The 24,984-nt window shown below is 38.6% G+C and overlaps 1 protein-coding gene across 1 annotated transcript in view; it reads left to right on the top strand.

Moving 5' to 3' along the window:
- LOC110255605 overlaps positions 1-24,984 on the top strand; it is a 63,034-nt gene that overhangs the window by 19,426 nt on the left and 18,624 nt on the right. The window contains exon 3 of the mRNA XM_021064284.1: positions 3,586-4,316. Within this exon, the coding sequence (XP_020919943.1) occupies positions 3,586-4,239 (654 nt within the window). The 3' untranslated portion in view covers positions 4,240-4,316. The remainder of the gene's footprint in view (positions 1-3,585; positions 4,317-24,984) is intronic.

A 24,984-nucleotide genomic window follows, 5' to 3' on the forward strand; every position in this document is an offset into this window, starting at 1 on the left:
TTTGGGGACCTGCTAAAGCCATACAAGGTTACTATTACTTCAAGGTTTGTTTTAGTAAGCCAGCTGAAAGATGCTGTCAAAATTGAAATCTCCCTCCCAGGTTGGCTCCCTAGTCGCAGGACTTCCTGATATAAAGCGGGGTTGGGGGGGAGGACAGACTTCTTTCAGGGAACTGGCAGTGTTCTGCTCTGAGAACACTTGTGCCAGCCTTCCCAAATAGCTTTCCTGTTCTCTGACAGGGATCCCAGACAACAAAATGTACTTCCCATTTTTCCCTCTAGATAATTCAAAGCCTCAGAAATTCTCTGATTTAGCCCTGGTTCTCACACTAGGTTTATTTTATTCCTCATGGAGTTTCAGCATGGCGTTGAGAGGGAAAAGCTGCCATGAGATGCATTCAGGATGCTACCCCCATTAATACAGATTTTTTCCCCCAGAAATACTTTTTGAAACCCTGCTAATTATTACCCCTTCCCCTGCTGTGGTCGTAGCGGAAATTCTTATTAGTTCTTAGCCTGCTGAAATTATTTCTCACTAATTTCCTGCTTGTATTCACCTAAAACCAGCTGTCTCTCATACTCCCAAAAGTGTTTGTTTTTTTTTTTTTAAACACATACATGAACTTTCTTGCCACAACTTTCAGTGGTTCCTATTGTTTACGAGATCATCATAAAGTTCAAATTCCTCAGGACGGCACACAAGCCCTTTCAGACCTGGGCAACCTATCAAAAAAATATCTGAAACTCCCCCGCCTCACTTCCTCCTCCCTGTGAATCTGTTTCCAGCACTTTCTCTAATTGGTATATTGTTTTCACCATTCAATTGGAAAAACCTCCAAATTAATTGCTTTTCTTCCTTGAGTCATCATTTCAGATTTTATTGATGTATTTATTCTAACACCAGGATCACCTATGGCAATTTGACATTTTTGGTAATAATGTGTTCCTGTATCTCCCCCCTCTTTTTTTTTTTTTTTTTTGGTCTTTTTAGGGCCAAACCCACAGCATATGGAGGTTCCCAGGCTGGGGATCGAATTAGAGCTGTAGCTGCTCTTCTAAACCATCAATGAACTTTGAATAAATTACAAATATCCATTTTAGTATGTTACACATAAAATTTTCTAAAATTTTCAAATTTTCATTCTATAATTTATATTTAATTAATTATAAGGGTGGCAGAAATATAGGGGCATAACATCATAAATTAGAGGCTAGAGTATAAAACCAATGAAGAGCTGGGATTAGTCAATGAAATAAATCTTTTTAATTAAAATCATTCTGCCAAAAGCACATCATCAAAAATGTTCAGAAGTGCTAATCAGCCATCTAACAGGTAACTAGCAAAAAGGTGAATTTGTGGCTGTCACAAATCCTGCAAGTAGGCCTAGCAAAAAGCTTAAGTGGCTCCAAGCCAATAAATTAGGCACTATTTCCACATTGCTCCTGTTGGAAAAAAAGATAAACGTGAGAGCCTAGCATCTGTGTCTTGGAGTTGCCAGGAACATCCACTGAGTGACCATTCTCTTGGCTTAAATAATAAAACATATTGAAGGGGGGTGCAAAGTAAACCCACTCCTGCACTGCCAGCAGGAGAAGTGGTGTGGGCCCAACCCGCATCACACGGAACTATAACAGCCAATTAGTTGTATAATTGCATTTTGCCAATAAGAAGGCAACATTGTATCTGAAATACTGCACCTCATGCAAGTCTACGGCATATTTCCATTTAAAGTCAACGCGAAAACAGCACTTTTTTGTCATCTGTGTTACTGTTGAGATTATTGATGACTTTAAAAGACAGCAACTTAAACATATGGAAACAAGTACAGTGAACCACTCTGACCAGCACTAGTACACGTGGACCCCAAATAAGACGGCAAAATATTATCACTGACCACTGGGACTTTAGGATGGCAGGGGAGGAATCGCCTTGCGATTCTGTACAAGTAAAATCTACAGCCTTTACTGAAGGGAAGTGTGTGTGTGGGGGGGGGGTCTTTTACATGAAAGAATACTGCTCGTGCAATACCGAAGCCCCTAGAACAAGGTAACATACAGAAGACCACAGTTTTATTTTTGAATGAATTACTTTCACTTATATTGTCTTACTCAGGAATCGTTGAGGCGAAAGAGCAGTGGGGAGAAAAAGGAGGGTGGAGAAAAAGAAGTAAAATATCTGGGACTCACACTGAAAGAATAATTTACCTAAATTTTGAGATTTTCATTATAATGATGTTGATAAAAATGTGCATACAATCTAGTAAGAGAAAAAATCAAAATCTGGCACATTCCTCTTAAGTCATTTTTTCAGATGATGTCAATATAGCTAGGACATCCAATCTATAGCTTGTAAACTGACTCTTCTCTCAGGTCACAGTTTCCAAAGTGTGGGCCACAAAACGTTTGCTCACAGGCTGTTAATATACCCACAGATAAAATGTCCTTTGCCCGAATAAGTTTTAAAATGTCTAGTGTAGACACAGTCACATTACGAGTGTAACACTTTGCAGAACCCTTAACATGGAAATATTTCAAAGAGGAATAGAATTTCCCAAACTTATTTGGCCAGAAATTTTCTCAGTGAGCTTCTTACACGAATCATCTTCCGTGAAACAAATTTTAGGAAACATACAATTGACACACGTTTGCAGGTCCATATTTCTCAACTGTTTTCAGCAGTTTTATACAATCTTTTCAATTACTTTGTGAGGATACTTTTGTTTCTCAAAGAAAATTATGACGTGTGAAGTGTCTAGTAAGAGGAATTTGTGTCCTTTGAGTGATGGGAGACGTTTTAGCAAATATATAGTTTTTAAACAATTAATACTATTTTGCTCAATCTGTAGCCTGTCTCCCAATTTGTATAAGACTTAAAAAGAAAAACAGTGCTTTATATTTTCAGCTTCAATTTTAAAATTAACACGAACGTTGATATGGAGTCTGAATAAGGTTCAAAATATTTGATTTCAACAGCTGACTTCTCTCATCAAACACCATACAGACTAGAAGGCAGTTGAAAAGCATGTTTAAAGTGTTCAGAGAAAACAACTGTCAACTAAGAATCCTATATCCATCAAAGCGATCTTTCAAAGTAAAGACAAAATAAAGACATTCCCAGATAAACAAAATTGAGAAAAATGTTGCTACAGATATCCTTATAAAAATTTCTGAGACTGTTCTCAGGCTGAAAGCAAGTGACCTCACAGGTGGCAGTTCTAACCCAAGTGCAACACAGAGCACAGGTGAAGGTAATTACGTGATTATAAAATACAGGATTAGGGCATATTCGCCTTCTCTCTCCTGAATTTTTTTTTTTAACAAACAACTGTTTAATAACAGCAATAGATCGGTACTGGTAATTAAAAAAAAACCCTCCTTCTTCACGTGCCGAGGGCCACCAGCCTTCTCAAGCACCTTCCATCAATTACCTCTCCTTTTTCTGCTGTATGTAACTGCTTCGCACCGGGACCACTTCATGGCACGCATAAACTTAGCTCGAATTTACCAACTCTTGAAAATCGAGCCAAGAAACCTCTCTTGATTCCATTATTTTTGCTAGTTACCTCGTTGGCGTCTTCGTTCACAGCTGGAGTTAGCCCAAGTTTTGTCTCTTCTCGCTTCCTCAACTCTACTCACCTCTCACTCCACTTCGGTCAGCGGTGGTTCACATCACGACGGAGGGCTCTTTGTAAAGCTGCCAGCGTCGGGCGCGGAGGGGATGTGCAGAGAAAGGCAGAATCACCGCAGGCACTGCCACCGAGACCACACCACCCAGGAAGCCAGATCTCGCGGGAACTCGGGAGTGACGGGCACCAGGCACGGGAGTCCTCAGATGACAAACAGGTGGGTGCCCTGGTGCGAAGGCAAGCAGTTTGGCTCACACCACCTATCCTGCAATCCGCGGAGCTCAGAGACTCCTTGTGCCCACAATCAGAGGCAAAATGTAGCAGTGCCTTCACCCAGAGCTCCTGCCAGGCTCCGGGGAGTCTCTCTGGCTACAAGGCTGAGCAGGGGAGGGACCGCCCCACGGCGGCGCGGGGCAGCGAACTGCGCATGTGCCGCCCTCAAACTACCGCCTGGCAGGATCCCGAGAGGCCGCTGCAGCTTTGCTGCTTCTGCTGCGCAGGCCGATGTCTGCCGTAGCCCAAGGCCCCAGCGAACCCCAACCAGCCATTCCATTCTGGTGTCCAGCAATAGGCAGTGTCGTGCCTGCAGAGAGCCTGAATGGAAGCTCGCCTGATATCATTAGTGCTAACATCTGTGGCCGTCTCCACCTGCCAGGTCCGCAGCCATCCTCCTCCTCCTCTTCCTGCGGACGTGAGTACCCTTGCCGCTATGGCCACACAAACCACAGACACGTCCCTCTCAGCTGCCTGGGAGCTCACTTAGCTAAAGGAGCAGGGCACGGCAGCTCTGCCACCGCCTGGGGACATGCATATCTAGAGCCGACAGGGGACTGATTAGACTCCGTCCTAGACACCATGGAGAAAGGCTTCTGAATCTGGTCTTTCCAGTGCACAAGGCACCCACATTTCACTGGCACACACCAACCTTCCAAAACAAGGACTTGACGCCTGAACCCTGGTGGAGTAGAAGGCTCCACAACTACACCGGGGTGTCCGTCTCATTGAATGAAGTGACCACAGCACAAGTTGAGCCCAAGGGGAAAAAAACTGACCTTTATTTCAGAGCTCCAAGGTATCCTAAAGAGGTATCACAGGTCTTACGGTACCTTGGGCCCCCCAAGCTGGGCACTGCTCTCCAGAAAGAGCAAGGCACTCAGATTAGTGCACTGTGTGCAGTAGGGAGAATTACAAAAATAAAGACACGCAAACACATACATACATCCACCCACTCACAAGTACATAAACCAAAAAACCTTACCACACCACCCAGGCACGTCCTCAGACCAGTTCGTCCCTGCAGAGTCAAGGTTTCAAGGTTTCACACACACACACACACACACACCCAGGCCTAAAGGCTGTGGTTTTACACTCATCGTGTAACTTGATTTTTCACCAGCATTTAACAGTGTTGAACACGCCCTGTGTTTTTAAATGGTATTTTTCCATCATTTAAAAATGTGTACACAATTTCTGCTCCATTTTCTCTGAACACTTTTCTCTCCCAGATTCCCCTGGACCTCTTTCCTCAGCTCTTCAGACTTTCATTTCCTCAGGACTCTGCACCAGGCACTCTTCTCCCTTCCTGGCAGTCGTCATTGTCCCTCATGCTGAAGACTCTGTCATATACATCAGACACCCCAGGACTTGAGTCCCAGGATCATATAACCACTGGCCTGACTGTCCTTGCCCCTTGGATGTTATGTCACGTGTTATGTGATTGCCCCTCAGCGCTGAGCTCAACCCTTTCTTGCTCCACTTTGTGATACTTTGACTTGGACTCTGAAAACTGCATTTCTCGTAGCTGCTGCCAACAGAGGTATGAGGGGATGACTGAAGGCTGAAAGAGTCCCATTCTTTTTATCTTTCTGGGGGTGTGTGTGTATTTGCTTTTGATAGTGACTTACTTCTTCCTTGAGGTCACCCTCCGTGCCCTGGCTTTTTCACTCCAGCAGTTCTTTCCTGAAACAGCAACTGAATTCAGTTTGCATGTTTTCCAGCACTTGCAGAAAGAGTTTTAACTCGGGAACCAGAAGCAGCTGCCAGGGCCCGCTTCTCAGAGCTGTTTCCTGGGCCCAGAGGCCTCCACCTTTGAGTTATGGGACAACTGTTCCTCCTTCTCCTCGAAGATCTGACTTTCAGATTTGCCAAGACTCTCCTCTAAGAGCCTGCATTTTTCTCGGTGTTCCCTTTATTCCCTCAGCTAGACGGATGGTAGCTGTTGCTGCAGTTTACACCTCAGTGACCTCTCAATTTTTTCTTTATGCTTTCATTAGTTAATTATTTCATATCTATTTAGCTTTCTTTGTATTAAATTCTCCCTCTTAAAACTACTGGTGTGGTTTCTGTCTCCTGAATGGACTTTAACTAACACAATGCTTAAAGCCCTTCAATCCCAGTCTTTTTAGTGCATGATCTGTCCTCAAAAGCCTAACCCTCTTTCAGCATCCTTTATCTTAGGGAACGGTGTCATCACTCTTCAGTTGTGCAAGCATGGGTCCAGGACTCACCCTTGACTTTCTCCCTCTCCCTGTCACATCATTAGCTACAATCCAACAAGTCTTTCCAATGTTTCCTTCTCCTTTTTGAATGTATCCCTCTTTGCCATCTTCCCAGCCACCTCCATAACTGAAGCTGTCATCATTTCTCACTGGAAGAACACAAAAGCTTGATGACTATTTACTGACCCTTTTGAAGTCCAAGTCTGACTTGGTGGCTTCTCTGCTCTAGGCATGGAACACAGTCCTCCATATGGTTACCAGGCTCTGCATGGCACCCCCCAGCCCCGTTCCCTTAATCTGCCCCCTTTCTCCTTTTTCCCATGGTTCTCTGTGCCCAACAATAATGCTTTCTTTCTGATATTTCTCACATCCACTGTGCTCCCTCCACCCCAGGCTCTTTGTTCTTGTTCTACTTCTATCTGAAACGTGATCTTTCTTTTTCTATTTAACAATTGCTCATATTCCAGAGCTCAGGTTGAACTTTTTTTCTTCCTTCTTGATCCTTAGTCTAGATTTGTTTTTTTTTTGTTGTCTAAGCTCCACTCATCAGATTCCCTTTCATCACGGCACCTAACTCACACACTACATACAATCTCTGATTAATGGATTCACATCTGCGTCATCCAGTAGATTTTAAGCACCCTGCTAATCACTGCATTCCCAGGACCAAGCACCATGCCTGCAGAATGGCTTACATCAGATAGTCATTAAATTAAAGAAAAATTCATATTCAATGAATTTTTGAATAAACACAATGTGAAGTAGTACTTTACATCAAGAAATCTGTATATTTGAGGCAAGGAAACAGATGTTGATGCTCCCTCTCATGTACCAAGTGGACCTTGTTTATTTTATTTTTGTCGATGCATTTTCTAATTTGAAAAGCAGTTTTTCTCTATGCGATTCTACTTAGTAATATTTTCAAGGGTTTATTTTCTATTAGTATGTTGCTAATATACATATATTTTTATTGGTAAAATTATAATAGACGGCCAGTTTTCTAGAGATGCAGTGAGAATATGGATGTAAAAGTCTGATACTTCCAAAATGTCTAGTTTATCTGCCTACTGAGAGAAGTACAATGTCTATTGGGAAAAAAAAAAAATCAAGAATGTATCTAAGAGTTCATAAGGGAGGTGCAGTTTCAAAGATAGCCCAGTTTTTTTCATATTTCAAGCACATCTGAGTACAATTTATGATATTTCATCCTTCTCCGTTTTCTTATTTGCATTATCCAATGAAGTTTATACATATGAACATATACATACACAATGCATGCTATCTTTTTTGGCCAGTATCTTGAAGCTTTAATTCAAACTGTGTGAATAATTTGGTCTCTCTTATGTTTTAGTGATAATCTAAAATGTTAGAAATATTAAGTTCTTTTTTTTTTTAGCAGTAAAAATGACCAAACACATTTCACATTTCACAGATAAAAAAGGAGGTAAGAAACAAAACTGTTAGTATTGCTATTATTTTTCATGAAGAAACAGTGTATACCCAGAATTCACAAAGAATTAAAAATAGATTAGATCATTAATTTTATGCCCTACAGGCCAGTTTCAAAACAAACATGCCTTTCTACAGTCCCCTTTCAATCTTTAAAGAGAGAGGGACAAAAATACATCTTTCAGAATGGTAAGGATTAAGTAGTAAAAAAAAAAAATCTATAATTTAAAACAACTTGCAAATATGAAAATAGTATCTCTAAGAGTTTTTCTACAAATTTAAATAATATCTGGTGCTGTTTGGAGAAAATATTGCGATACTTTTAGTAAGATATTTGTTTTTAAGTTATTTTACAATTCTCTTGTGATACGGAATATCTGAACTTATTTTCTGAAAGCTAAGGGAAGATATGTTTTAATGGTTTTCCCCCTGTAGTGCCTAGTAAATCAGACATATGTACTGTTTCCTTTTTGCAAGAAATATTTGATTTTTTTTCTCTTTATCCATTCACTTCTCTATTATCCTCAGGGAACATTTCGGATATTATGATTGGAGGCAACTGTATTGCTGAGAGGCTAACATAGAAGCATGGACCAATGAAATTTTTAATTCATGAATAAGATGAAAAATAGCCCAAGGTTTTTGAAGTACTTGTACCAGAATGGCTCTAGGATGTCCTAGAATGCCTTGAGGATGCTATAGAGGAGAAAGAGAACAACTGAAGGGGGCATTGCAAGGGCTTTAGTTAGGTCCAGAAAAGAAAGAGAAGTGTAACTGCACCTTGAGTTTTAGTGTGTCAGTGTTGAAGGAGATGCCAGGTGGCTTTATTTCTGAAATTGAAAAGCACTGCCCCAGGCCTAGTCTTAGACCTTATTGCTATATTCTATAATTTTTAAAGTGATGGGAATATTCTAATTTTTTAAAATACTTATTGGGTGTCTAGATAGAATATACTAAATTGGTCCCCTTTCCAAATCACTTCATTCTCTAACTTGAACAGAGAAGATACCCATGAGGGGAAGAATTATCTTACAAGCTAGAAAAAGATGGATAGGAAGGTTTTATAATAATTGTCAAGTTATTAAGTTTTTTTTCTTTCTTTTTTTTTTTTTTCCCTCTGCCTGGAATGTGGCTTGTTGGCTGCAATTCCAAGAGCCACCTTGAGTCAACTTTGAATTTAAAAGTGGAGCAGATGGTGGGTGATGGAGCAGGAAAGTAGAAAGAGCTGGTCTCAGAACAACCATGGGAGCCCCAAATTACCATGTCAGCTTCTAGACTTCAAGTTGGGAAGGTGGGAGAGAATGAGTGTGTGTGTGTGTGTGTGTGTGTATTAGTTTTATATTACTGCTAATTGGGACTGAATGTTTATGTCCCACCAAAATCCGTATGTTGAATTCAAACCCTCGTGATGGTGTTAGGAGGTGAGTCCTTTGCAGGGGGTGATTAAATCCTGAGGGTGGTGCTCTTATGATGAGGTTAGTGCCCTTAGAAGAACAGACAGGAGAGAGCTAGCAGATTTGATCCATCTGCCTCTCTCTCTCTCTTTCCCTCTCTCCCTCCCTCTCTCCCTCTCCCCCTTCCCCAATGTGGACAGAACAAGGATGTTCGTCAGACCAGAAATGAGCTCATCAAACCAGAAACGAGTTCTCACCAGGCACCACATTGGCCAGCACTTGGATCTTGGACCTCCAGACTCCAGAGCTGTGAGAAATGAATGTCTGCTACTTCAGTCCTACCCGGTCTATGGTATTTTTGCATGGGTAGTCTAAACTAAGATAGCTGCCATAAACAATACCACAGTGGCTTAAACAATAGAGGTTTATTTTCTCATGGTTGTGGAGGCTGGAAGTCCATGATCAGGTTGTCAGCAGGTTTTTCTCTCCCTGAAGTCTCCCCTTTTATTTGCAGATGACGGTCTCCTCGCTACCTCTTCACGGGTCTTCTGTCTGCATATGCTTTTCTGGTGTCTCTCTGTATCACCTCATCTTTGCTTATAAGGACACAGATCACACGGAATTAGGTCCATCCTAACAGTCTCATTTAACTTAATCACCTCTGTAAGGGCCCTGTCTCCAAATATGGTTACATTCTGAGGCTCTGAGAGTTAGGGCTTCCATAAACACACTTGGAAGTGTGTGCGCACAATCCATTCCATAACAGTGTATGTGCACACTCCTAATTTGTTCACGCTACTGTTACTTTGGAGTTTTATTCTTAGCATTCAAGTATAATCACTGATGGATACAAAGAGTACATGTAGGCATATTATTTGCAGGTGTGTCAGCTATCACCTCCTCAAAATCTTAAAATTTAAACAGAAATAACAGAGTGCTTTCTGCTGGGGGATTAAACTGTATTATAAGCCCTCTGTTTATTTTTACTTATTTTATTTTTTTACTTTTTAGGGCTGTACTCACTGCATATGGAGGCTCCCAGGCTAGGGGTCCCATTGGAGCTACAGCTGCAGGCCTACACCACAGCCACAGCAACATCAGATCCAAGTTGTGTCTGCAGCCTACAGCACAGCTCATGGCAATGCTGGATCCTTAACCCAGTGAGCAAGGCCAGGGATTGAACCTGCAATCTCATGGTTCCTAGCTGGATTCATTTCTGCTGTGCCATGATGGGAACTTCTAAACCCTCTGTTTGTTCTTGAACAGTGTCTGAGACATAGGTGCTCATTAAGTATCTGTAGAATATATAAATGACTCAGACAATTTCCATGAGCTGAAACCAAGAGGGTGGGTGTTTTTGAAGAAGAAGAGATTAAATGTATTTAGGAAAATGGGAAGAACTCAATGCTGATAGCTTTGGACAGAATTCGTGAATTAGCAAGCATGAAGAGGTTGCTTATGTAGTGACGACTGTATGGGAAGCACAAGGAAACAGCATCTCAGGGAGGCAGCACAAAGGGCAGGTTTGGAGGGAAGGAGTGCAATGTGTACCGTAACTCCCTCATTTAGAATTCCTCTTAAAAGCCCCAAGCCACTGTTCATGGATGGTTTTTCTACTGTTTAAGAGAGATGTATGGGACACATTTTAGCCTCGATTGAAAAAGAAAGAAATTATCCTAATTGCAGATTTGTATAAATTATAACAGGGTAGATAATAATTTCATTTAATGCCATTTTATACCCAACTTAAAGCTGTTAAACACATTCAGAAACTACACACATTCACATAAACACATGGAAAAGTTAATACAAATGAGAAGCAAGCTCTACTCAAATAATTGAAAATCTTCCTCTAGGGAAAAGCAGTTTTTGCTACCACGCAGGATGTATTTGAAACCATCAGTTAGATGGGGAACGCTTTGGCTCAAAAAAGGAAGAATAATTTGTTAACCAGAGCTGATCATCACTGGCAAGAGCTAAAAAAGTTGTGTTTAAACAGAGGGTGAATAATGTGTTTAGCAGATAGCAAAAGAGTCTAAGCTTTCACTCTAACAGGTTTCTAAAATGCAAAATAGGATGGCAAATGCCAAATTCCCCCTTACCTATGAGGGAAATGGTTTCATTGTTACATGAAAGTTGCATTAGTTAGTTCCCTTGAGAATATTTTAAATATGTTAACAGTTTGTGCCATTAACAAAGTAAAACAAAGTAAACTGAGCCAGTGAACACATGAGGCACAGAAGAATACGATGTTGAAATGCTCTCTTCAGTGACCAGGTATAACTAACCATTGCAAATTCTGCTTTAATTGATGAATACTTCCAGAACCATCAACTGGAAGATAAAGGCAAGAAAATGGCTATTTAGCACTACTGGAAGGACCTCATGATATAAAAATCTGTTGTGCCAATGCTCTCTTGAGAAGGATTTGACAAATTTACTCTTTTTCTTACTGGTAAAGAAAGGGTTAGGCATTTAACCAGTTTATTTCTCGTCCATTTTCAGAACTTAGGGGGCTAAGCAGTGGAGAAAGCAGGTGACCCAATAAAATCCCTAGTAAACACGATAGTCATAGACTTCTGGCCCAGACACTAACACTAGTAGCATTTGCTAGTCGGGGAGCCCTTGTCTAAGAAATACTTTCAGCAGGATGATCCCAGTCTATACGATTAGTTCATGTATTCAAGCATTTCTACTGCTTAAATATTCCAGCCACCCCATCCAGGGTCTGCCTTTGACATGAGCAGTGGCACAGCCCGTACATCTTCTTGGCGTTCATACACAGTGTTCTTTTGTTTCAAGAACATGGGACAAGGGATTTGATTAAGTGTTTCACTGTAGCCTGGATGATATTAACCATAAGAGTGGATTTTAGGGTTATGGATCCTGCTTTGCCAGCCCTGAGTTCCAGACTCCAGATTCATATTTTCTTTAATAAATGTTTTAGTTATTATTTTTGTGCTCTGTGAAGCCTGGGGTGCAAGGCAGAGGGCTCTCTTATCTGGATCTAAAGGTGGTCCTGGGACAGGAGAGGAAGGAGTCTTAACTTTGAATGAAGATTGAAGTGTTTATTAATGCCTTGATTGATCTAATTCTAGATAGTAGATCAAGTTTATATTTTGTGATATAGAATTGCCATATGGTATCTACTTAATAGCCAACAGAAAAGCCAAAGATTTTGCCCACCTTTGCATTCCAAGGCAAAAGAAGTTGCTGCCACAGTGTAAATGTGAAAGGCATCTTGGGAGGAAGAGGTACTGACATTTTGTTCATCATAATCCACAGGTTATGCACTCAACATACCAGTTGTAAAGACATAGTATTTTCCCACTAAGAGTTTATTGTCTAAGACAAGACGGTGTTCACTGATGGATGAACCACTAATTCATAGGCCAAATGCCTTTGAAAGCACATTTTTCAATAGGGCTTGGTATTCCCACACTCCAAAAGTCCTCATGCTACTGGCAGTATAACAGGAATGTTTTAAGACGTGTGATCTCTATGAAACTAAATTTAGATATATGTCTTAGATCTTTATCTTAGGGAAATTTCTTGATTTCTTGAGCCTGCTAATTATCTTCTGAAGGTCTAATAACAATTAACTACCTTTTTTGAAAAATAAATGGACAAACAACGATCAGAACTCTGTATGTATTCAGTGCTGCCTGTGTGTGCAGCATTGTCCTAGGAGTTGTAGATACATCAGCACCAAAACAGAGAACTCTACTCACAGAACTTGTGATGAAAGGAAAGAAGCTGAAAAAGATGTTGTTAAAGTGAATCATTTTGTTCCCAAGTAAAACTTCCTCATCTCTCACCATCTTTGGGGTTTAAAAAAAAAGGAGTTATATTACTGATAAAAACTAAAATTTCACAGATGTGAAATCTGTAACCCAGTTTTAACACTCCTTCTCCTTTTGAGATATCATATGCATTGTTTATTTATGTAGAAATCCCTCAAGTTGTCTTTCAGAATTTATAGACAGAGGATCTCATGTTTTCTGCAGCAAAATAATTGTTTTAAGAACCTACATTATAACTGAAAATAATGCATATATTTCAATCCTAAAATGTAAGCCGCAGACTTCTTCTGCCTTAATAGAAGAAAACATTGAGGGATATAATCATGATAAGTAAATCTGAAAACAGAAATAATCTCATCCTAGTGTAAAACCTGACATCCTGGTAGACATTAAACAAAGGTCTTATTTTCATCTCCTTATATTCATTGTGAAAAGATTTGTCCAAATCAAATGACATTTATTTAAGGGTCATTTTATGGATAGTTTGTTTTTTAATATTTTCAATGCTTGGGCTTAGACACATTTAAATATTGCAGTAGAGCTCAGGATGTTTCTAAACACCCCCTTTGCTGTTGTAGAAATAATTAAGGCATGAGCTTACTGAAATGGGAAGTGGTCAGCGCATTTCAGGCCAGATCCGTAGGAAGCAGCAGCAGCTGGCAAACAGACTTCATTCAGAGGCCCAGCCGGACTATGGGAGATATGCAAAAGGGTTCTGAGAGGTGGTGGCGGCATGCCTTTCCTGGAGGCTTTCAAAAATCAGATGGACACCCTTGTCTCTGAGATGGGAAGGCTGCTCTTCTGCCTGATGGATAGAAGACAGCAAGAAGGCATTCCTGCCAGTTGTTGAAATTTGTTGAGAATCTGCTATGTACCAGGTGCTGGAGACACCAAACAGACAAACCAGAAATGACTGTTGCTCTCCTGGGTCCTGAAGTACTTATAATTCTTTAAAATGGATCCTCAATAATGAATTGGTCTTTGGTCACAAGACATTCCTCAGTCAGATATTGGCCTTCATTTATCTGAGTAGTGGAGTGCCAAGGGTAGCTTGTGGTCTTTTGTTTGCTATTCTGGGTTTCCTAAATCAAATTTCAGAAGTAATGAGGCTTGTTAACATATGAAGAACCCCTTAAGAAAACCATTCTGATGTAGACTTGGTTCTCAGTTAGGGTATTGTGGGAGAAGTTTTACCCCATTAAGTTGCAAATCCTGAACTATTATAAATCTTTCTATTGAAGGGATATGCCAAGGGCTGTGCATATCTTTTCCTGGATGTAAAGAGATTTTTTTTTCCCACAGTGTTAAATGAACCTCACAGGGAACCAATGGAACAGCGAATATCTCGGGCAGGGAGAAGGCAGTCTCACAGAGGCATGCCTGTTGGACCCCCACCATGAATGTTTTTTACTTTGTGATGTGGTGTTTAAAGAACCATATTGTTGAGAGTAATGGGAACTGGAACCAGAATGAAGAACTAAGATGTGTAGTCATTAATTCCACTTCTACTGGGGATGAGGGTGAATTATCAGATAATCTCAACCACTCACTCTCTCATTGTGAGTTTGAGCACATCTGCACCCCTGATTCCATGTCTGTTGTAATCTTAACACACTGGAGTCAGTGCAGCATTGCTGTCCATCATTTCACTCTCTAAATTACAACTGCAGTTACCTCTGTTTCTTTAGCTCCCAACGACCTGAAAGTACCCAATTTATTTACTCTCTGTGGTAAAATAAAAATCACCCCCATTTTCAAGTAGTTAAAAATATGAGTTTAAAAATATAATATGTGACAGTTTTATACAGAAGCAGGCACCCAAGAAGACAAACAACATGGACAAAAAAATGCAAAGCAATACAAAATGGAAATAGATCTGAGTTCTAAATAATGAAATTAAAGCCTTAGACTTAAAATTATTTGTTTTTTTTTTGTCTTTTGTCTTTATAGGGCCACACCCACAGCATATAGAGGTTCCCAGGCTAGGGGTCGAATTGGAGCTGTTGCTGCCAGCCTATGCCAGAGGCACATCAATGCCAGATCCAAGCCACGTCTGCAACCTACACCACAGCTCATGGCAACGCCGGATCCTTAACTCACTGAGCAAGGTCAGGGATGGAACCTGCAACCTCATGATTCCTAGTCATATTCATTTCTGCTTCACCATGATGGGAACTCCAAAATTGCTATCCGTATAATGTTCAAAGGATAAAAGACATGACAATTTTTTTCCAGTGGGAAAGTAAAAACTTAAAATAACTAGAAAAGGATGAAGAAAATATGAGATAAAAATAACATTTACCAAGACAAAAACTATCAACTTTCCAAAACTGATGAAAGACACTATATTACAAAATGAAGATGGCCTATAATCACCAAGAATGTTACAAAAGGAAGAAGGGAAGGAGAGAAGGACGGAGAACGAAAGAGAAGGAAGAACAACCTTTTCAACTAAGCATTTCTTGGTAAAATTGTGCAAAGCAAAAGACAAGGAAAATACCTTACAAGTAGCCAGAAGATGAATTACTTTCAACTGAGTGACAATTTTTGTTATCAGTTGACTTCTCAGCAGAGATAATGAAAAGCATAGTAACTAACATAAAGCAAATTGCTCACAAAGTATAATTCTCAGTAATAATTTATGTAAGAACAAGATGAAATAGACATTTTTGGACAAAAATTAGAGACCTCATAATCAATAGACATGTGATAAAGTTAGAGCCCAGGAGTTTTTTAAATATAGAATAAATGGACCTACTTGGCCTTTCAGGGATGTGGAACAAATGGAGAGAAACAAAAATAATAAATACATAGATATATGTTTATAAATATGAATGAAAATACTACTGATTTCATTGGTGCTTAAAATACAGCACTACCAAAGTATAAAATCAGAAAGTGAGGAACAGAATGGTGGTAAATGGAATAGTGTTCTAAATTGTTACATTATCTAGGAATGAGATAACTTACAGATGAAATTTAGACTCTAATAAATGACAAATGCATGTTTTTTAATCTTCTGTGTAACCAATAAAATGGTTAAAGTATATCATTTCCAAATTAGTGGAGGGAGAAATGAGAAATTAAAATGCCCAATTAAACAGAAGATGAGACGTAAGAGAAAAATAACCAAGAACCACAAGACAAATCAAGACAAACAGGAGAAGAGAAAGTTTAAGCATGGTATATCAGTAACTATTTAAAAAGTAAATGGGAGGATGTCCCACTGTGGCTTGGTGGTGATGAACCCAACTAGTATCCGTGAGGATGCAGGTTAGATCCCCGGCCTCACTCAGTGGGTTAACTATTTGGCATTGATGTGATCTGGGGCGTAGGTCACAGATGCGGCTCAGATCCTGAGTTGCTGTGCTGTGGTGTAGGCTGGCAGCTACGGTTGGATTCCACCCCTAGCCTAGGAGCCTCCATATGCTTCAGGTGTGGCCCTAAAAAGCAAAAAGGAAAGATTACATAAAGTTGAATATTAAAAGGTGGCAGGAGGTATTAACATACAAACAATAACCAAAATAATTATATTCAAATGTCTAATGAGGAAATAATGCTAATACGTACTTTCAAGGAGTAAAAATTCAGGAGCATTCCACAACTCATAAAGTGATATAAGCCTACTTCATATATATATATATAATATATATATATTTTGTCTTTTGTCTTTTTTTTTTTAGGGTCGCACCCGTGGCATATGGAGGTTTCCCAGGCTAGGGGTTGAATCAGAGCTGTAGCCACTGGCCTATACCACAGCACAGCAACGCAGGATCTGAGCTATGTCTGCAACCTACACCATAGCTCACAGCAATGCCAGATCCTTAACCCACTGAGCAAGGCCAGGGATCGAACATGCAACCTCATGGTTCCTATTTGGAGTCATTTCCGCTGTACTACGGCAGGAACTCTGCCTACCTCCTATATTAATCTATGCTCAACAATCTGAAGCAATTATTATACAAATTAAATCTGAATATAAGTACGATAACACGTAGTTTGCAAAAATGATAACAATACTTTACAGTAACTTCCAGCAAGACAGAGAGCTTATTTTCCCACAGTGAAACTTTGTTGACCATGTAACTTGCTTTGGCCACAGAAACACTGATAAATAAATAATGAGGCAAGGAGAAGCTTAAAAAGCTCTTGAGCAGTGCAGCTTGATACTCTTACAGTCCTCCTGTCATGTGAATAAATCTGTGTGCACCTGAGAGCTAATGAGTTACATATGGCCAAGTCACCTCTATTGCCTCAGTTGACAGCCATCCAACTGCAAAAATTGGGAGGTCATTCAGGAACCTGCAGCCTCCAGCCAAACTGAAAACTACCTGCAGAATTTCAAAAGTCTAGTGCAATCCCAAATCCAGAACTACTCAGCACATTTGTAACCTAAATACATAACTGTGGCTTTAAGCCACTGTTGTTAAAAGTGAGAGGAATTATATCTGACCAAGGTGGTTTTAGGTCAGAAATCCAAAGTTGTTTTAATTCAGTCTCTATTAAAACTTATTTTATTGGCAAGAGTCAAATCAAAGCAAGTGCTAATGATCATTAATCGGATTAATAAAACGATAAAATGCTGGAAATATATCTTTCTAATTCGAAGAATACCTTAGGGAAAAGATTTTAAAGATATGATTTCCCATTGGAAGTCCAGTTGATTATTTAAAACAGAGAGGCATACAGACGAAAAAGCACAAACTATGGAGTGTCTCTGAAGTATGCCTTAAAAAAGACTGTATCTAGCTATTAAAATGTGAAGGTGACACAAATCAAGTATAGAAGATTGGGGTTTTGAGGTAGTCATATTGCTAATGGAATTTCCAGCCTAAAGATAGTTGTTTGAAATTTGAGTCAACCCCCAAACTTTTATACAGGAAGTTGGCTAACAAAGTAACAGACCAAACAGCTAAAGGATATTCTGCAAAGCTCTATTCAGATGAAGTCAAGGACTATGAAGAAAACATCTTCAAGAGGATGGACCTAAGGCCTGTGTTGATTCATACGGTAGATACCAAACCAGGGATCAGAATCAGCCTTGTCAAAGAACACTACCCTCTCCCCAGGTGAAAAGTAGGGGCTAATTTCAGTGTCTGTCTAGGAAGATTTAATAACTTCTGTGAACCAATGCTGGTATTTATCACCCAGTCTTACACAAATGGAGAATTTAATACTATTACCTTATTCATGTTTGACCAATGTATATCTTCTCCCCCCTCCTTCCCAGCTCCTCCCCCATCTCCCCCATTGTTTTTTTTTTAATTTAATTTTTTTTCTTTTTAGGGTCACACCCGTGGCATATGGAGGTTCCCAGGCTAGGGGTCAAATCAGAGCTGTAGTTGCTGGCCTATACTACAGCCACAGCAACTGGATCTGAGCCGCATCTGCGACTTACACCACAGCTCATGGCAATGCTGGACCCTTAACCTGCTGAGTGAGGCCAGGGATCGAACCTGCATTGCTAGTGGATGCTAGTGGGGATCATTAACAGCAGAGCCACAGTGGGAACTCCATCCCCCATTGTTTTCATGATAGCTATTCAGCAGGTATTAGATGATACCTCATTGTGGTTTTGATTTGCTTTTTCCCAGTGATGTTCATAGAGAGTATCTCTGCATGTGCTTGTTGGCCAGTTATATATCTTCTTTAGAAAAATATCTATTAAGATGCTCTGCCCATTTTTAATCAGATTGTGTATTTTTGTTATTGAGTTGTATGAGTTCTTTATACGTTTTGGATATTGGTTTAAAAATATTTTCTCCCATTCCAGAGGTTCCTTTCTGATTTTGTTGCTGGTTTCTTTTTTGGTGCAGAAGCATTTTTGTTTGTGGTTGTCCCACTTTTTAATCTTTGCTTTTGGTGTCAAATTAAAAAAAAAAATTGCCAAGATCAAAGTCAGGGTTTGTAACCCCTAAGTTTTCTTTAAGGAATTTTATAGTTTCAGTTCTTTAAATCCTTAATTCATTTTGAATTGATTTTCTTATGTGCTATAAGGTAACAGTTCAGTTTCATTTCTTTACATATGGCTGTCCAGCTTTCCCAACACCATTTATTGAAGATGCTATACTTTCCCCATTGAATAGCTTGGATCCTTCATCAAATACTAGTTTAATGGGTTTATTTCTGGACTCCTGATTATCTTCCACTGATATGTGTTTATATTTATGACAAAACCATGCTGTTTTGATTTCTGTATTTTTGTAGTATACTTTGAAACCAGAAAGTGTGATGCCTCCAGATTTGTTCTTCTTTCTCAGGACTACTTTTGCTAGTTGGGGTCTTTTGTGGTTCAATACACATTTTAGGATTTTTTTGTATTTCATTGAAAAAAATGCCATTAAAATTTGGATAAGGACTGCATTTAGTCTAAGCAAAGATGTCTTTGGGTAGCATGGTAATTGTCAAAATATTTAATCTTCAAATCCATAAACTTGTGATATTTTAAAATTTATTTGAGTCTCTTTCAGTTTATTTCATGAGAGTGTTATATTTTTCAGTGTACATAGTTTCACTTAATTGGTTACATTTATTCCTAAATATTTTTATGTTATTGTGAATGGAATTATTTTCTTAGTGTCTTTTTCAGAGATTTCTTTGTTAGTATATAGACATACAATTGATTTCTGTGTGTTGATTTTATATCCTGTAACTTCACTGAATTTGTTGATTTAGTTCTAGAAGTTTTTTTTTTTTTTTTTTTTTTTGGTGGAGTATTTAAGATTTTCATTCATCTGCAAAGACAGTTTTATCTCTTTCTTTCTGATTTGGATGTCTTTTATTTATTTATTTTTTTCCTTGCCTGATGTTTTGGTTAGGGCTGCAAGTGCATTACTAAGTAGGAGTGGCAGCAGTGATGTCCTTGTCTGGCTCCTTATCTTAGAGAACAAGATTTCAGCATCACATGTGATGTCAGCCGTGGGTCTGTAACATACGATCTTAACACCGAGTTAATTTCCTTCTCTATCTAGTTCATTCGATGATTTTAATCAATGAAACAATAATAAAATGATGTATTTTGTTAAATAATTTTTATTTAGTAATGTCTCTGTACATCTTGAGATAACTGTACTTTTTTTCCCTTTTATTCTATTAATGTGGTTTATCACATGTATTCATCTGTATATTGAACTATCCTGGCATGCCAGGGGTAAATCCCACTTGATATGGTATGTGATCCTTTTAATGTGCTGTTGAATTCAGTTTAAGATTTTGTTAAGAATTTTTGCAGCTACATTTATTGAAGTTATTGGCCTGTAGTTTGCTTCTTTAGTAGTGTTTTTATCTAGCTTTGATATCAGAGTAAAGCTGGCTCCATAAAATGAGTTTGGGTGTGTTCCCTCCATCACTTTTGTGTGTTTGTGTTGTAAGGTAGGTATATAGTTTGAGAAAGATTGCCATTAATATTTATTTAAGTGTTTAATAGAATTCACCAGGGAAACCTTTTTGGTCATGGACTTTTGTTTCTTGGGAGATTTTTGTTGTAGTTGTTTTATTGCTGATTCAATTTATTTTCTCATTATTGATCTGTTCAGATTTTTTGTTTCTTCATGTTTCAGACTTGATAGGTTATATTTTTTCTGGGAATTTATCTAGTTCTTCTAGTTTTTTCTATTTCCTTGCATAAATTGTTTATAGTAATCTCATAATCCTTTGTATTTCTGCAGAATCTGATGTAATGTCTTTTTCATTTCTCATTTTATTTATTCCTGTAATTTCTTTTTTTTATCCCTTAGTCTAACTAAATATTAGTCAATTTTGTTTTTCTTAAAAAAAAAAAAAAAAAAAAAACTCTTCCCCTAGAAAAGGCAAAAAGACAAAAAAAAAAAAAAAAAAAAAGGAGTTCCCGTCATGGCGCAGTGGTTAACAAATCTGACTACGAACCATGAGGTTGCGGGTTCGATCCCTGGCCTTGCTCAGTGGGTTAAGGATCCGGCATTGTTGTGAGCCGTGGTGTAGGTTGTGGACGTGGCTCAGATCCCATGTTGCTGTAGCTCTGGCATAGGGTGGTGGCTACAGCTCCGATTAGACCCCTAGCCTGGGAATCTCCATATGCCATGGAAGTGGCCCAATATATGGCAAAAAGACAAAACAAAAAAACAAAAACTCTTGGTTTTGTTCATCTTTTATATTGTCTTCCTGATCTCTGTATCATTTATTTCTGCTATGATCTTTGTTATTTTTCTCCATCTACTAACTGGGTTTGGTTTGTTGTTCTAATTTCCTGAAGTGAAAAGTTAGGAATCCTTTTTATATGAAATCTTTTTTTTTTAATGGCATTTTTACTGTCCATTTCCCTCTTGAAACTGCTCTAGTTGCATCCTGTAGTTCTTTTTTTATGTTGTGTTTTCATTTTCATTTGTTTCAAGATATTTTTGATTTCCCTTTTGATTTCTTCTTTGATTTGTTGGTTGTTCAGGGGTGTGTTGTTTAATTTCCAGATATTTGTGAATTTTCCAGTTTTCCTCCTGGTATTCATTTCTAGTTTTATACCATTGTAGTTGGAAGAGATAATTGGTATGATTTTAAACTTTTTAAAATTGTTAAGACTATTTTTCTGACCCATCATATGGTCTATCCTGAAGTATTTTCCATATGCACTTAAAAAGATGGTGACTTTTGCAGCTATTTGATGAACATACTTCTTTACTTCTTTTTAGTTCTCTGTGTCAGGCAGAACCACATCCAGACCTGATATAAGAATTAACTAACATGATATGGTGATCCTGACCTTTGAGTTCAAAATAGGAACTGTTTGGAACCTTTAGGTTTTCTCCATTAAGGTGAATGTTAATGTGTTCTGATTATGTGAAGTTGAATAAAACAAATATTTGCAGAAATCAAAGACAGCATCTGGTAGACAGTATTACTCCTATACCCAGTTCACTTGTTTCCAGGGAGATTTCATTTTCCTTGCCCTTTGAAGTCACACAAGGCTATGTAACATGTTTCGGTCAATGAAATGACATTAGAAGTGACAGGTGTCATTTCCATGCAGAAGCTTTAAGAGCTAGTGTGATCTTTGCTCGTTTCCTCCCCACACCTCACCACTGCTGCGTCAGGCAGCACTGTAAATAGTGCCTGCTCTGTCAGACCAAATCTTGGAGTAAGGATGACAAATCATATTGTGAGTCACCTACCAATCTGCAATGGACATGAAGCATGGGTGAGAAATAATCCTTTGTTGATTTAGATCATTGATATTTGGGAAATTTTATCGCCTGGAATAATCCAGCTGTCTTGGTTGCCACAAATCCAAATCTCTATTATCAGTTAAAAAAAAAAAGACTGTATTGTAATCATGACTAGAATACTAAACAATAATTAAAAGGAACAGAAAAATGATTACCATAAATATAATATCAAGCCATAGTATAGATTACATCTTATGCAATTCAATTTCTGTGAAGTTTAAACATGCAAAGCTAGACTCTAGAATTTTGGCATGTAAGTTGACATGGTTAAGACTGTGAGAAGATTTAACAAATTATTCACGTCGTGGTTATCTTTAAATGGCAGGGAGCGTTAAATAATTGGGAAGAAGTGTGAAAGGAGTTGCTGAGATTCTATTTCTTGATGTACATGTTGATTTCAAATGTATTTATTTAGTGATAATTTATTGAGCTGTGCATTTAAAAATAATGTGGAAAAGTGATTATGGAGACATAGAAGGTAAAGTTCTCATATTGGATTCTTACATTTTCATACTCATCATTCTGATAAGGGCCATTAACACAAGCCAGAACAAAAATGTAGTTTAATTGCTGATATTAACTTATAGACACATGAAGAAAGGGATGCCAAGCATCTCATCTGGTTTTAAAATTACCAGATTTTCAAATGTTTTGACCCTTTAATGATTGCTTTGAAACTCTAAAATAGAGACAAGTAAGATTAATATAAAACTACACTCCCAGTCAGTTTCTTTCAATATACAACCAATAATTTGAGCTGCTAAATGAAGAAAAGCTCACCATTTCTTATACTTTATTGACTAGGAGACATCAGTAATGTGTTTTTTTGTTTGTTTTGTTTTTGGTTTTTTTTGGCAAACGAACAACCAGTTGTCCTCAAGCAAAACTCTCAGAAGATTATTTATACCCTCTGATCATTTATATCCATTAGTTAGTGAAAAACTTTGTCATGTAGGATTGTGACTGTCCACAGGTTTCTGTTAAATTAACCGTAAAGAAACATTTAGTACACGACAATGAAACCAATGAAACGAACTCCAAAAACGCCTTTGTTCGGCTTTGTTACACAATGAGAGTCAACTTCATAAATGAGCCCCCTCCTCAGACGTGATTCCTATCACCTTCCCTTACATTCAAAGTTACCCAAATTCTCACCACAAACAGTATTACTCGTTTTAGCTTCTGATGCTAACCTCAACATACTCTGTTAATTCACAAGGCTTATTTCATGATGGACTCATGACCTACCTACAGATTCCCCCATCCCTTTTCCTGTGTCTTTTATATATGTATCATATAAAAGGAAATATCCATTATTGTTAAAATAGCCTGAAAACTATCTTCCCTTCATTAATATTAAAACATTGAATTATCCCATTGCAAATTAAATGATTTTATTTTCATGTATGATAATTATAAAGCTATCTAAAAAGTAAGCAATTGATTACAGTAGAACGTGGTAAGAAGTGGTTGGATCCTGAAGAAAACGGTAGGGTATTGTAAAAAAAATCAAGATTAACTCAGAGTTTGTTTGCCAATCACTGGAAATATTAAACTGGAGTGGAGACAAAAATAGATGTTAGGAGAGTAGAATGCTTAAAAATGAGGTTTCAAAAAATTGCATATTTTCACAAATATAAGATTTACATAAGACCTCAGAAGTGAGTGCCCTAGTTGGGATAGGGAACAATATTATTGAAGGAAAGTGGGTTAAGTAGCTAAAGGCTTGGGTTATTGGAAGGAAAATCTACATTAAGATTGAAAGTATCAAGAATTATAAAAAGAATGATTTTGGAGAGAGTGACAGTGTACCAGGAGCTAAATTCTTAACAGAGGAAATTCCGTAAAGCCTCAAAGACTGCTCCAGCAAGGTGGCACTGTGCATTGTATGATTAGATGACCTAACCTTCAAAGCTGGGTTTGAACATAAGTTGAGTATATTTTTTAACATAGAGTGATGAGAGGCGGTCCGGGAGACCCTGGCTTCCTGGAGTGCCTGTGATGAAATTAGTCCAAATGGCCTCTTGGTGGAGAATTGTCTGAGTCTGGGCATTTTTAGGGGAAGGGAGGGTGGGAGGTCCTGTCAGTCACATACAAAGTTCTGGTTCTCCCATTTGCCTTCTGCTGGGGTTTACATATTGACAGTAGGGCTCTCATATTCCTTTTTTTTTTTTTTAAGAACCACACCCACAGCATATGGAAGTTCCCAGGATAGGGGTCGAATGAGAGCTACAGCTGCTGGCCTTCACCACAACCACAGCAACGACAGATCTGAGCCGCATCTGCGACCTACACCCCAGCTTATAGCAACGCAGGATCCTTAACCCACTGAGCAAGGCCAGGGATCGAACCCACAACCTCATGGTTCCTAGTCGGATTCCTTTCTGCTGTGCCATGATGGCAACTCCTGGGCTCTCATATTCCAAACACAGCTCCCTATTGACTTCTGGCTAGGGAATATTAGCTAGCCTAACAAATTCATTAATTTATTTCACAAATTTTTGTGGTCATTCTTGTTTGGTTTTTAGCTTTGTCTTTCTGAGGTTCTCCATACTAAGGGTAGAGTGGTCAGCAAAGCAAAAAAAAAAAAAAAAAAAAAATCTTGCTATTTATTATGGAACTTACATTTTAGCTGGGGTAGTGGGGGTGATAGTGGAGATAAATGCTCAAATAAAAAGAAAATATCAGATAATAATAGGTGTAAAACTAATGCAGGATAAGTTAATAATAGGCATAAAACTAATGCATAATAGGCATAAAACTAATGAGGACATCAGAGAAGGCTTTTCTGGAGAGGTGGCACTTTGCAGAAAATGGAATGAAGTGAGAGGGGAAGCTATGCGAAGTCTAGGTTAAGAACCCAGCAGCAGAAGGAACAGTAAGTGCAAAAGTCCTTTGACAGGAATATGTGTGACATGTTTGAAAACATGGCTAGGGAGGGCGACCACGGACAGAGCAACAGGCTGTGAGTCAGTGAGGAGTCAGATTCTGTAGCTCAGAATTTCCCAATTTCAGCACAAT

Source organism: Sus scrofa, chromosome 10, assembly GCF_000003025.6.
Source record: "Sus scrofa isolate TJ Tabasco breed Duroc chromosome 10, Sscrofa11.1, whole genome shotgun sequence".
NCBI lineage: Eukaryota > Metazoa > Chordata > Mammalia > Artiodactyla > Suidae > Sus > Sus scrofa.